A 14,568-nucleotide genomic window follows, 5' to 3' on the forward strand; every position below is an offset into this window, starting at 1 on the left:
AATCTTCGTTTCAGGAACCCCAGACCCTTTGTATTTGAGCAGAGGGGCTCTAAGGGGCCAGTGACTCAATCAAGGTCTGACTCTTGACTGATTTCCTTATCTCTCCTGCACCATTATATTTTGGGGGACTGTTTGCTGAGGCTTTTCCAATTGTGTACTCTGGACTGGATGCTCAGAGTCCTGGGGCCAGGCTTTCCCCTGCCACCTAGCTGTGTGTCTTTGGATAGACATATGTCCTCTGATTTTCAGGTTGTAAAATGAACTGGGTGAATATGCTGGTCCCTGAAACAGTCCTTAACTTTTTCATCTTTTCAACAAAGTAGTAGGTCCATGGAAGGAGTGTGTTCCTCATCAAGGCCCCAATCTTCCCTTCCTTCAGGAGGGGCCAAACTTTCTGGATTTTTGGTGATTGAGTCACTAACTCCTCCCTGTGGCTACAGATGGGTTGGGATATGTGGTTTGTGATGGGCAGGCACTAATTGGGGTGGCCCAATCTTTTATAATCCCTGTAGATCTCCCACCAAGGAGGCCAGCACCTAGGGAGCTCTTCCTTCTGGAGCCCACTGTAGGTCTGCAAATATGGAAATACTCTCAGGGCATGGAGGTTAGGGGATTCTGGTCAAGTGTGAAAACATTCCCAGGGGACGAAGAGGTAGCCACAAGCACAGAACTACCCCAGGTGGGTTAGCAGTGAGAGTAGAATGCCTCTAGGGAATGGAAAAGTGGACATGACCCTAAGGAGATCGTAGGAAGTGTGGAAACATCCCTAGAGGAAGGCGACAAGCAGCTCAGTAACAAAACTGTTGACTATCTTTGGGACAAATGTGGAGGGTCAAGCTTTAGGGATATCCAGGGGGCCCCTAGCCCAGGTATAGTCCTGAGGAGGTAGACTGAGGTGGGGTAAGGGGCAGATCTATAGCCACCTATTTTATGTTTGCATTCCTGGAGCAACAGGTCTCCTTCCTCATCTTCACCTAGGGAAGGGCTGATTGAGGCCTTGAGTCCTGGTCCAACACTCAGTGCTCATACTTAAGGGTTCCCTGGGTCTGATAACTCTCTCCCTCCATCATCACCTCCCACTGACCTGTTGTCTCCCTGGAGCCAGGCAATCTGATCTTCCTCCTAGCCAGGGATGCTGCCCTTGAGCAGGAGCTTGGGAATAGGGGGTAAGAAGGGGGAGGGACGGTGGGAATAGGATCTTCTCACTCATCTGACAGACATAACTGATGCCTGTGCAATTACATGGTGAAATGGTAACAGTTCTGTGGGATTTTTGCTAGCCTGAACTTTTCAAGCCACACAGGCTTGAGTAGTGGTCTTAATCTCTGGGCTCAGGAGTACTATTTGAGAAATCATGATGAAAACCAAGGTCCTTTTTCCCAGAAAGATACACATGGACCATTGCCCCTGGCCACCAAGTTAAAAATGCCTAATCCAGACAGACACTCATCAAAGGCAGTGGAATATAGTGATTATGGGTGCTGCCTCTGACTGCATGGATTCAAATCCTACCTCTGTGTTTTACAAGCTGTGAAACTTTGGTCAAGTTATCTTACCTCTCTGAGCCTCAGTTTCTTTAACTTGAAAAGAGGGATAATAATTATACCCACTTCCTAGATCTGTTGTAGTACAAGAGGTAATAGAAATAAAGTGCTTAGTATAGTACCTAGCACATGAAATGTTAGCAATATCATGATGATAAATAATCACAACAATGGGCAATGTCTTCTTTGCTTAGAGAATGCCTATTTACCCTTCAGGGACCAGCTTAGATGTCCAATACTCTGGAGACCTGGAGACGTTCCCCCACAAAGCCTGATTATATATATCACTCCTTCCAGGTCCCTAGAGCATGTAATAATAACTAATTGATTAGTTTATTGAATGCTTACTCTGTGCTCAGGTACTATTCTAAGCTCTTTATGTTTAGCTCATTTTTTATTAGAACCCAGAGGAAGATACTATTATAGCTCATTTAATTCTTGTAAGAGGCCTAGAGGGTACTATTATCATTGATTTTTGACAGATGAGAAAACAGAAGTTAAATAGCTTCCTAAGTTCACACGGAAAATAGAAAAGCCTGAAAGCAGACTGACCTACCAGAAAGCACAGACACCGCAAAGCTTCCCCACACATCACTGTGGTACTCTTATCTGGTCTGGGGGCTGGGGGTGGTATCCCCAGCCAGGAGTGGGAGTAGACTCCAGTCAGTGGTGGCTCTGACTCCTCTCTATACTTTTCAGGTTTTCGCATTGCTATAGGGCGCCCCCTCGAGGCCGTTTCACTCCCCCACCATGTTCCAGCGCCTTACCAGCCTCTTCTTCAGCACTCCCCCACCCCCTGAGGACCCCGACTGCCCACGAGCCTTCGTCTCTGAAGAGGATGAAGTGGACGGCTGGCTCATCATTGACTTGCCGGGTGAGGCCAAAATCGGGGGTCAAGTCTCTGACTGACTCCTGGGTCTGTGAAGGTCAGGTGGCCTAGCAGCGGAGGGGAAGGGAGCTGTTAGGGGATTGGGGAGTTTCCCCAGGCCTATGGGGCATACTGCTGCTGAGGTAGTGACACAGGAGGTGGGGTAACAGGGCTCCATCCCATGCAAGCCTGGGCTGCCGCCTGGTGGCGCAGTGCTGGGGTCCACAACTCACGTGCCTTAGGGCAGCAAGTGGAGACTCTTGGCTGGTGGGAGACCCATGGACCAGGCAGGCGGGGCTGCGGGTCTGACTAACGATGCCCTTTCTCTCCCCGCCCCCTGTCTCTGGTGTGTGTGTGTGTGTATGTGTGTGCGTGTGTGTGTATGACCCTCCTCGCTGCGCCCCATCTCCCGCATGGCTCCCTCTCCCGCGACCCGTAGACAGCTACGCGGCTCCACCCAGCCCCGGGGCCTCCCCTGCCCCTGCCGGTCGCCCTCCTCCTGCGCCCTCCTTGATGGACGAGAGCTGGTTTGTTACCCCTCCCGCCTGTTTTACTGCAGAGGGGCCCGGACTCGGGCCTGCCCGCCTCCAGAGCAGCCCCCTGGAGGACCTCCTCATCGAGCACCCCAGCATGTCTGTTTACGTCACCGGCAGCACCATAGTGCTAGAGCCTGGGCCCCCTTCCCCGAACCCCGACGCTGATCTGCCTGACAGCGACCTTAGCGATGGGTGAGCAGGCCAGGGTGGAGCATGAAGCTCTAGAGAGGCTTATCTTGGAGGCAAGGGTCCCGGCCTGGAGGCTGGAGATATAGCCCAGGTGCCCGCCGGGCACTGAGGCCGGGGCGGGAGCAGGGGGGCTTCAGAGGCGTGTCTCCGAGGCAAAGGGCCGTGCCTATGCGTCCCTCGCAAGGCTAGGCGCCGGCCTGAGGGTAAGTGGGCGGGACTTTGAGGTAGGGAGAGGCGTGGCTTCATGATCGGGGCGGGGCTTTTGGAGGCGTGGCTCAGAGGCTTGCGGAGGGGTTTAGAGGTTGGAGAGGCAAGGCCGGAACTCCGAGGGGTGGGGCTTCTAGAGGTTTGTATTGGAGGCAAGGGCCGAATAAGAGGTTGGAGCCGAGCCTTCCTGGGGTCTAGTTTACATGTCACAGGGGCTAGAACCGAGGAGGTATCTCCAGGTCGGCTTGGAGGAAAGGCTGGTACCCTCAAGAAGGGCATTAGACGCCCGCCCTCCTGTGAGTAGAGACAGCACAGCGCTAGGGCAGAGATGTCAGGACAGGGTGGGAGGTGCCCTCGCTCCCCTTCGTGGCATCCGCCAGACTCCTCAGGTTCCGACTGATCCCTGCTTCGTCCCCGCAGGGAGCTGGCGCCCGTCCACCACGAGCCTCGGGCCCTGCACCACGCCGCCGCCCCTCTGCCGGCGCGGGCTGCACTGCTGGAGAAGGCTGGCCAGGTGCGGAGGCTGCAGCGGTCCCGGCAGCGGTCGGAGCGCCACGCGCTGAGCGCCAAGGTGATGCAACGGCAGAACCGCGCCCGCGAGAACCGTCAGCGCCGACCCAAGCACCAGGGCAGCTTCATCTATCAGCCGTGCCAGCGCCAGTTCAACTACTGACCTTCAGCTGGCCAACCCACAAACCCCTTTCCAACCCCCGACCCCTGTCGAGCCCTCTCTGCCGCAGCCAGTGTGTTGCTTGAGAGGCACCCGCAGCCTGCCTGGGGCTGGACACCACAGCCTCCCTCTAGTGTGTGAGGTGGGGTGATAGCTCCCTCGATTTCTCTCCCTTTGATTCTCTAATCCGCCTCTGAACCCCCTCCCTCTCTTCACCCTCCTTCTGGCCCCAGGCCTAGCATCTAATCCTACATCTCCCCTACCCAACACTCCTTCCTTCTCTGGTCCCCATCCCCATCCCCGTCTTTGCCCTGACATTCCCCTTCATCCTTGCCCTCCAGTCCTCTCTCTACCTGTGGCCCATTCCTGTTTCTGAGAATCTCCTCCTTCAGTCCTGGATCTGACTCTTTACCTTCAACTCCCACTTTACAAGCCTCACCCTATTTCATGTTTGGCACTACACTTGCTCCTGCTCCCTTATTATTTATTTCCAGTAATTTCCTCCTAAATGGATGGGGTGAGGAGGAGGACTGAGACTAAAGGTTTATGCCTTTAGTTTCATCCTTCCCTCTCCCCTCAGGGATGGGCTCCTTGTAGTTGCTTAGGCCTGAAAAGGTAAAGTATGTGGAAGAGGACTGTGCGATGTGAGATAGAGGGAGAAGATGGAGGGAATCAAGGGAAAGAGGCAGCCTACTGGAAATAACGGACAGAACAGACAGGTTGAGAAGCTGTAGGGAGCAGGGCACTGTGGGAGCTGGAACTGAGCTTGCTCAGAGAGGCCAAGCCCTGCTCTCAAACTGAAGCCTGGAGTCTGCCCCCACTTCTCTTTCCTATACGCCTCCCCCCACAAATCTCTTCCTGAAATCCGCCCCTTTGCAGTCCGCTGAGTCTGAAGGGCTTAGTACTTTGCCACCCTACCCCCAACATGTCACCCCAGGAGTAGAGGCTGGGCAAAGCCCTGCCATCCTGGCCATCTGTTCACATGTCCAAGGTGCTAGAACTAGCTTAGGAGAGATGCAGGCCAGAGGGCTTCTAGGCAGGGAAAGTGCATACCCCAGAGTAAGCATGCAGAGGAATGATGCTGGGGAGGACAAGCTTTGGGATGAAGCTATCCCAAGACTGACAGCTCAGGCTTCATCTTGCCTCTGGCTTTGTATTTCACACCCTGCCCAGGATGGCTAATAAGTATTCCTGGGTATAAGGCCAGGAGCTTCACTGTTCCAATCCCCAAATAGTCCTTATTTAGGTTCAAGGTCTTCAAGGGGACTCTCCTTTTCTCCCCCAGTGCCCTCTTCCTTTCTAGGCTGCTGGGGAGAAACAGGTGCCCTATGGTTCCCCTCCCCTTCTCCTCCAGGAAGTACCTGGAGGAGGGAACCTGAATCCCTGTGTAAGACAGAGGGGAGGGACAAGGGCAACCAGCTTTCCCATTCTCATGGTGGGAATGAATTTTGGGCTCAGACACCAGCAACAGCCTCATGGGATGCCCCGAGTTGCTTCCCTTTTCTTCTGACTGCCCTTTTCTAGTGCGTGCTCTTTCTTCCTTGAAACTTTTAAGATTTCCTGTTACATACTAACATAGGTCTTCCCCCTCATCCCAATTCCAGGTTTCCAGGCCTCACAGCCAAGCTGAGGCTTGGAGAAAACACTGCAATCCCATGAAGGCAAAGGCAGCTGCCCTTCCTGATTTGTAGCCCCAAGCCTCATGTGGGATGTGTGGGTAAGGGAGGGGGTAGCCCCATGGATGCTGGGATGGGGACAGAGGAAGCCCCACTGGGGTCTCCTCTCCAAGGGAGTAAGTCAAATCTACACTAAAAACAGATCAAAGTCCCCACGCCAGTCCACTAGGGCCCCGATAATTGACAGCTTTGCTCTTCTCCCCAAGGTTCTCCTTCAGTTATGACCTAGACATTTTTATTCTTCATGCTGCCCCTTGGGCACTTTACAGCCAGCTTAGGGTCTTTGGCACTTCCAAGAGCTGAAACTCCCTCCAACGTTTTGCCTATTCCGCTGCCAGCTAGGGCCTAGGCTCAGTCCTGGGCAGTGCCCATGATCCTTCCAGTGGGGGAAGAGTACGTTACAGGGCATTTGGCACAAATTTCAAAAGGCCCCTCCCATATCCATATTTCTGGAGTTTTTGTAGTTCTAGAACCCTTCAATCTCATCGCCTGGCTGGTTGCAAGGCTCATAGTTTTTTTGTACTTTCTATAGATTCTGTAGCATTTGAGTGTGGCAATATTTTAATTGTGTATAGATTTCTAAGAACCAACACTACTCAGTCTCCTGCTAGTCTGACTCCTGAAGCATCAGACTTCGTCATACTGTATTGACTGTGTATGTGCCTTTCACTTTTGAGCATGCTTCAGGATTTATTTTTAAACCACAGAACTTGAATACATGAGGGAACCAGAATTCACAAAGTCCTATGCAACCTTAGACAGGAGGGGGGTAGAGAGTCTGTCTTGACTTATGTTTTCAGAGACCCTGGAGAAGTTTGTTTCAGTTTGTATTAATTAATGTCAATACTACCAGCACTTTGCCAAAACAGTATGTCAGAGGGACTTGTTTTTACAGGGAGTCCCAATTACATCAAAGGGCGACTTACAGCAATTCCCCAATACTTCTGAGTGCTCTCTTCAAGCTGGGTGTCACTTTCCAGCCTTTGCCAGTCTGGCCCCAGCAGGGTATCACGTGTGTATGAATGTAGTTTGCTGCTGTTTTGGAGTATGCCTGGTCCCCACCCCTGCCTGGAATCCTGATCAATGTGCTCTGACCCATATTTTAGGTGCAATAAAGACCCCACCAGAGCTCTTGGATACCTCCTCAGATCCATGTGGCTTTATGTGAGGGGACCGAATGCAAACACACTATAACCCCTTACATCTTCCCACTTGCCCTGCCGCCTCGTTCCAAATGGAACCAACTTGGGTGTTTTGTGTTGAGACTGGCTGAAATGAGGAGACTGGTTGACCATGTTGTGACATGTCGACAGACTCAAAGACACAACCACCTCAATCGGTCATGTGGCATGCCTGTGTAATGTGTGTAACAGGATTCTGATTGTTAGATTGTAATGTTATTCCTCTATGGGAGAAAAAAAATTAATATAAAGAAAAACAAATAAAAATCTATTTAAAGCACATGATGCTTCCTGCATGAATAGAGCTAAAGTAGAAGCAGCACTGCAATCTCAAGCACAGTATTGTCAGAGAGTATTATTATTAGGCTGGCTTTGGTTCTGGTTGTGTGTGTCATAAGGGAAGGAATAGGGTAGATAAGCTTGTTGAGAACAGCCAATGTGTAGTCTGACTCATAAATAACTACTTTTAGAGGATCCTTATAATGCAAGACATATAGTTAAGAGTTGAAACAGATGCGAATAAGAGCATGACAGAATCAATGACTCATCCACTAGGTCTCAGGCATTGGATTACAGCAAGGGCAAGGAGCTACTGCACGGGAAGGGATGGAGAAGCAGTTGGTTTGGAGACTACAAATTTTTAGGTAAGAACTAAGCCAGGAAAGGGAAAAACCCGGGCATATTAATAATAAGTCACCCCTAAACAATGCAGAGGAATAGGGCAGTCAAAGGGCAGAATGTAGTGGACATCTTTGAAGTATGTAATACCAAATGACTTTTTATTTGGGAACTGCCCCCATCTAACCACAGAACAGGACTGAAGGTGGAAAGCTAACCTAAACTGGGCTAGATTCTTGTTGCTGTTACAAAGAATCTTGCTGGTCTCATCTCTTGAATCGGAGTGGGTATAGACACAGTTGTTTTGGAGCAACCCGTCATGTGCACGGAGAAGCAGATGTATGAGGTGGAGAAAAAAGTGCCATTTTTTGATTGCTGATGACTTCCCATCCCAAGAAAATCCTAGGTAGCTTTTGATCCTAAGTTGATTCAAGTATTTGCAATCAAAAGAAATCTGACCAACATATATCAGTGTGCCTGGTACAGTGCCACAAAGGGCTAGTTTCTTCAAGCCAACAAGTTGAGTGAGCAAGAATATGCATTTTCCTCAACTTGCCAGGTGTACCTCAGGTGCAATGAGGACAAGATGAAATTGTAATTCACGAAGAAGGCTGTTCCTATTCATTTATGGTCCAAAGAAATAGCATGCTCACCCAATAATCCCTTACCAATAACAAACGTGTATGTTCTAGGACAATGACATTTATTTAACACATTCAGTATTTCACATTGTACAAATCCTTAGATTCTCTTTATTCACTGGTCCATTTCTACAACAAATACATCCAAAACACTATATAATAAAATTATTTACAACATTTCCAAATGAGAAGATTCCTCTTGCCCCCACTACTGCTATTCACACAGTACTTCCACAGCACAATACATCATTAGAAGACCTAAAAATGCTCACCCTGTACTCTAGGCTGCTTAGGAAATGTGAAAACTAATAACAATTGTATTAGCTCCTCTCAATACATGGCAACATTTGAGAAACCTTGAACTTCATCAACACCAAAAGGGTTCAACAACTGCTTTCCCCATTGCACTTTACGAAACAGGTTGCAAGGACTAGGAAAAGGGCCACATTATTAAAATGACTAGCTGTACAGAAATGGATTTTAAAAAGTCACAGCTCAAAATTGCTTTTTGTAAAATTCACACACATTTACAAGTATCGAGTCGCCGTCCAGCTTGTTTACTTGGATTTTCTTCGCTTGGATTGCACCGCACTGGTTATGTCTGTGGGAAGAAAGGAAGGACATGTTCACCTGAGACAACTCTTCATAGCAGTGCTTTTTAGGCAGTCCACACAACCAAGGCTGACCTACGTGGAGCCCTAGTGGCTCTGAATCAGTCCAAAAGCCTCAAAAGAGGCACTCAGTATGGAGGTCTCAGGCTTCCGTGGGAGGACGTTATGGTGCTGCGTGCTAGGGCTTGGCAATTGGGGAAATGTGAGATAGGTGGTAAGAGATGAAGCACACGTACCCGGTTGGAAAAAGTGGCAGGGTGAAAAGAGGAGAGCTTCTTTAGCCGGGCAATTAACCCCACAATCTTTATCATCAGTTTCTATCAGCCAAAGAAATGATGGATAGACTGACAGTGCTTTTGATGAGAAATCAATGAGAAATGCTACAAAGCAAGTGAGTAAATTGTGCCAGGGTCTAAAAAACCAGCCTCTGGATCCCTTTTGGAGCCAGGTCATTGTTTTGCAGTAAGAAGTCTTTTTGCCATTCTATAGTCAAAGTCTTTAGGTAATATGACCATGACCCTTGGTCAACAAGTATCTCCTGTGGCCTAGTCAGATATAACAGGCTGTGGATACATACAGGCATGAAGCAATTTAGAGCAAGCCACAGCTTGCTGTTTGAGCCTAGATATGCCTGAGGGCTTCATGGAAGAGGTGGGAACTAAGTGGCTTATACACAGGGTAGCAGTGACAAAGGAGAATGAGTGTTTTAATTCCTTTAAATTCTCTTATATTATCATAGTGTCTTAAATCAATCAACTCAATTTTATATCATATTTAAACCATGTTTCTAAAAAACTTTTCCACGCTAGTTTTTTAGAGCAGAGTAAAATGAAGTTTGAAGCTCTCCAAATGTAAACATTTAAAATCTCAGATTGATCCTAAAAATTCATCCTCATTCTTCATGCTGCTCCATAGTAGAGATTTTGGTTTTAACATGAAAACAATATTTTAAAATTGCTTCCTATCAAGGAGAAAAAAATGTTTTTTACCTAACACATTAATGTGTAAAATGAATCAGATTTATCCATTTTTGGAAACTAGGCTGAATTTTCTAATCCTACATGTTAGATTTAGTGTTCTAAGCAATTTTTCTTCTCTCTTCCGTATCATATTTTAAGGACCCAGATGCAAAAGGTAAGGGCAAAAAGAAAAAATTTTGCTGTTCTGTTAGCTACAGTAATTGCTAAGAAGTAAGGCTTCGATGACTTCCCAAGAGGTTACCTGTGCAACGTTTTGGGGCTTCTGTTGGAAATTTCAACATGTCACATATTGAAATTGAGTATTTTCTTGCAGGGAGGTCATGTTGCTTGTGCCATGGCGCAGAATCAGTCTCTCTGATTTCTCATTAGTCTTTTCCTAATCAGAGGACAGTTAATCTGACAAGATGTTGATAATGGTGTTCATTTTAATTCCATGTAAACAGACTAAGAATCTCACAACTCCCCAGAATCAGCTCCTTATGTCCAACTCTCAAGCTTCATTTTCTTTGTAGCAAATTTCTGATGTGCAATAAAAATATACAGAGTTTTGTCTTAACTGAGTGTTCATCCTTAGAAAAATATCTGTTCATTAGGCCAAGTTTGGGAGCTTCTCCTCTGCTGTGATATGAACAATCAAGTGGTATGTCTGAGGAACACATATGTGGCTGAGAAAAAGTGAAGAGTGGGGAGATGTGGATAAGCAACCTCAGGCTCTCGGTTCCCCCTCCTTCCATCTGTTACTGCTCCAAAGCACCCAAAGATCTGGCAGGCTGCCTCTGCTTCTGAGGATGAATCAATGAGTGGGGGTATGAATAAACAAGTGATTTGTGTTAGAAACAAAAAAATAATCCTTTAAATACCAAGGTGGGGGATGGGAGTGGTGGTGTAAGGTGTACTGTATACTTCTATGAGGGGAAAAAAAAAAAAAACACCTGATTGTGAAGTCTCTTATCACCTTCCCTGGATAATTCTAACTAATCTGGGCCATAGAACAAAGTCACTTTTAATGTCTTCATAAATCTGTTTGAAAAGATGAGTTTTTTGTTTTGTGATTCAATTTTATAGTTCCTCCAGAATATTACCACTTTTACTAATCCGTTGAACACAATAAGAGAATCTAGAGGCAAACTCTTTAATGTAAGGAATTCTAGGGAAGTAATTTGGTGGCTGATGGTACATCCAGGGTGTGCATCAGGCTTGTTCCTGAAGGCTGCCTAGCTTATCGGACTGAACATAATCTCACTTCCAAGCTCCCAATACCATACTGGCAAAAAACCCCATCACATATATTGTTGAAAAATTTTGTTTATAAACTAGCAAGGATTTTTACAAATTAATGTCTTTCCAGATATACGAATAGTCCAAAGACTAATAGAGGAGTTATAGCATTTACATATTGGTATTTTAGAACCAACTATATGGTAAAAAAAACTAGGTCAATAACTCTTTCAGGTGGTTGTAAACACATGTTCTTCGGGAACACTTAAATTTGTAATTTGATAAGGGCATTTTTTCATCCCAGTTGCCTCATTTGATCTTAAGCAAATTTGTCTAATCTACAGTACAAGGTTCTATTTAATCTTCTAGTAAGTGGGCTTTATCTTCAGAGAAGTTTCAGAAATTGACCTTGACTTTGCTCACTTCACTGTTTTTATACTGTACTACTTCTAGCCAAAATTTCTATTTAATTGTAAAAAAAAAATTTTGGAAATTTCAAAATTTGGATGGCTAGTTTCTAATGACACCACAAGAGTAATGTCTCAGGCAGTTATTGTTCAAGGTTTTCTCCCATAAGATGCATCTAATTATGTTTGCTCATTTGCCATTTCCATAAAACACTTCTGTTTTACATAGATCTGTATACTCTGTTTTTATTGATTCTCAAGACACTGGCTGTGGGTAGGGAAGGGCTTTCACTCCACTTTGCTGTCAGAGGAATCTTAGGGGGCCCCCCTCGGACATTAACAGCTGCTGATTACAGGTTGTTCTGAACTTCCCTCATATTAGTCTATTTTCCCTGGTTTCTCACTTATGCATTGAATTTCATGTTTTTAAGTATTGATCCTTTTCCTCAGTTGAAAATATAAAATTATGCCCAAAAGAATAAATAAAGAATGATAAGGGAAACTAAAAAAATCATTTCTGTGTTAATGGGAAACTCATCATGCCAGGAAGACTACTCATTTGTATATTTGTAAATAGCACTTCTAATCAAGTGCAATTTAAAAAAGTTCACTGATTTGTAGGGGCCAATTTCTGTGTTCGTAATTTAAAGTGTATGTGTGTGTGTGTGGAGGGGAACCCAACCAACCCAAAACAAAACAACAGATTAGAGCGTGACCTGTCAACCATGTGGGTTTCCCTGCACTTGCCCAGAAATCATCTATCCCACCTGCTCCAATCTGGCAGTCTAGGAGGCCTTGTGCAGTATGACATAAGCAAACTCTGTTCTCACAGCAGAAGCATGATTAATAGAACTCATAATATTTCTTAGCTTTCAAGATTCTCATGAAAAACACACACTATTTATGTTTGTGAATATATGACCAAAATCTTATGAGTGAAAAAAGGCAAAACTTTTTTACACCTCAAAATTTTAAGTACTGATGTTGCAGAAAGATGTTTCACATCCCCATATATCTCCAAGTTTGAGATGCAAAAATTTTAGAAACCAGCTTGATATTTTATGATTACTCTTTGGGTACAGGTTCAAATACGATCAAAGAAAGTTATCTTATGACTTTGGTTAACATTTTTAGATACAACATAGTAGGCCAAATAATATGCATATTTATTTTTAAATCTGGATCCAAGAGCTCTAACACTTATAAACCAAAAGAGCTATAGCACTCATTTCTGCCTTAAATGATAACTTACTCTAAGACAGTAAGGTAGGTATTGATAGCCTGAGAGCTTGAGGCTGATGTGGAGGTCTGGCCACACAGCTCAGCCATCCTCTAGGGAGACACATACCTAGCACCCTCTGTGTAAGATCACAGAGCCTGGGAGTCATTATGGCCTCTCTCAAGCCAGTTGCTAAGCCTCAAAGCATTAAAGGGGCAGGCATTCCAACATGACCACCACCACTTTGAAATAATGTCCATTTAAGTGTACAGGCCTAGTCCCCACCCCCTGTCTAAAACAGGTTCCAGTCTTCCATCTTTTTTTGGCTGGTGGTTCTTTACAGAGTGGCTCTAATTTGGGCATGTCTTAACTGTCCCAGCTGCTCTTTAGATTAATTCTTTCTAGTGCACTGTAAACAACACTTTTAGTATCTTGAACTGGGCTCCAGTCAAGTTTCCAAAAATGTGGTGTGTGACACCTCTAAAGGCCAACACTTTATTTTCCTGATTTAAAGGTAATTATACACTGTATTCTACAGCCTAGAAGACCTTGATCCTTTGGGAAAGTGAGGGGCTAAAAGAAAACACACAATTGAGTAAGGAAGCAGATTTTCCCATAGAACTCAAAGAACATTCCCTTTAGTGCTCTAAGTTTAGTATTCATATACTCAAAGATGATTCCTTCCAAACAAGTTTCTGCTGAGCAGATGATTCCCAGGGAGAAGGAAGAGAGTTGGTTCCATTTCTGTATCCAAAGTGGGGATACCTAAGAGGACCCTGCCTGTGGTGTATACAATATGCCTGGAGAGGAAAGAAGGCCCTTCCCAACTTCTCCCTTCACTTTCTGGCAGGCTGAAGTAAGGTGACTTCTACACCTCTGCTTTACCTATATATGATCGCATACCTGTGGTCTATTCCCAGGGGCTCTTGTGACTCATAATGAAATTCCTGCCCAGAAACATGACCTGCCAATGACAGCTGAGTTCTCAGGTCAGTGTCTGGTGTGTGGTGTTGGTGAACCACAATTTGCCCTGGTCTTCAGCCTGGCATCCCAGTGGTATTTGACTGTTTCTCAGCAACCTTGCTCATGTCAGGCATTTGGCCAGGATCCCAGCTCTTGCCCAACCTGAGCTACTCAAGCTCAGTACATTTCTGGAGAGGATGAAGTATCATGCCCTCCCTCCAACTGGGGCCTTTGCACATGCTGTACCTTTTGCCTAGGCTACTCCGTCCAACCCTCATAGTCTGGATAATGCCTCCTCATTTTTCAGGTCTCAGCTTAAATATCATTTTCTCCAGAAAGGCTTCTCTGATTTGGCAGAGGAGTGAAGCATCCCACTTTGTGCTCCTATAGTACCATGTAATTTTGCTATAACAGCATTTAACATTTAGCGCACTGTATTAAGAGTGTCTTTCACGTTGGCATATACAGCAGACCCTTGAACAATGTAGGAGTTAGGGGTGCCAAGCCAGTGCAGTCAAAAATCGTATAACTTATGTTGGACCTCCGCATCTGCAGATTCCCATCTACAGGTTGAAATTTCACTCTGTAGTTGGTTGAATCTGCAAAGGTGAAAACTCTGGGATACAGACAGCCAACTGTATAAAAAAATCCACATATAATGGACCTACACAGTTTACACCTGTGTAGGGCCAACTGTAATTAGTATGATAAGGAGAGAGATTTTGTCTTTTCATTATATTGCCAGAGCCTGGCATGTAGTAAGTACTTAATGTATATTTGATAGATAATCATTACTCTAATAATTACTGATTGTATACCTCTTCATATTAGGCCCCATACTAGGCACCACCACAGATACAGTGGTGAGTAAAACTAGATTTCTTCTACCCTAAGAGAGTATAAAAATTAATTACCTATCACATACATAGACATAAAAGTTACAACCACGGTGTTATGAAGAAGAAGAACATGGTGTTAGGATTCCTCACAGCAGTGATAACTGGACGAAGATAAACAGGAAGAGAAAGATGTTAAGGAGG

General features: G+C 45.6%; 2 protein-coding genes across 14 annotated transcripts in view; one reads left to right on the forward strand and one right to left on the reverse strand.

Annotated features, from left to right (window-relative positions):
- The window catches only part of TP53INP2 (tumor protein p53 inducible nuclear protein 2), a 29,029-nt gene extending 21,878 nt beyond the window's left edge, over positions 1-7,151 (forward strand). For 3 of the 4 annotated variants that reach the window (XM_023522218.1, XM_011378294.2, XM_011378295.2), the window contains 3 exons: positions 2,244-2,418; positions 2,852-3,140; positions 3,765-7,151. In XM_023522218.1, the coding sequence (XP_023377986.1) occupies positions 2,295-2,418; positions 2,852-3,140; positions 3,765-4,017 (666 nt within the window). In that variant the 5' untranslated portion in view covers positions 2,244-2,294 and the 3' untranslated portion in view covers positions 4,018-7,151. The remainder of the gene's footprint in view (positions 1-2,243; positions 2,419-2,851; positions 3,141-3,764) is intronic. The other variant, XM_011378296.2, reaches the window with a different exon arrangement.
- A 1,020-nt stretch (positions 7,152-8,171) lies between these two features.
- NCOA6 (nuclear receptor coactivator 6) overlaps positions 8,172-14,568 on the reverse strand; it is a 90,533-nt gene continuing 84,136 nt past the window's right edge. For 5 of the 10 annotated variants that reach the window (XM_011378303.2, XM_011378302.2, XM_011378300.2 and 2 more), the window contains one exon: positions 8,172-8,731. In XM_011378303.2, the coding sequence (XP_011376605.1) occupies positions 8,688-8,731 (44 nt within the window). In that variant the 3' untranslated portion in view covers positions 8,172-8,687. Of the gene's footprint in view, positions 8,732-8,787; positions 10,098-14,568 lie in introns of those variants that run through there. The other 5 variants (XM_011378298.2, XM_023522214.1, XM_011378299.2 and 2 more) reach the window with 2 other exon arrangements.

This window comes from Pteropus vampyrus, unplaced genomic scaffold (genome assembly GCF_000151845.1).
Source record: "Pteropus vampyrus isolate Shadow unplaced genomic scaffold, Pvam_2.0 Scaffold336, whole genome shotgun sequence".
NCBI classification, from domain to species: Eukaryota; Metazoa; Chordata; class Mammalia; order Chiroptera; family Pteropodidae; genus Pteropus; species Pteropus vampyrus.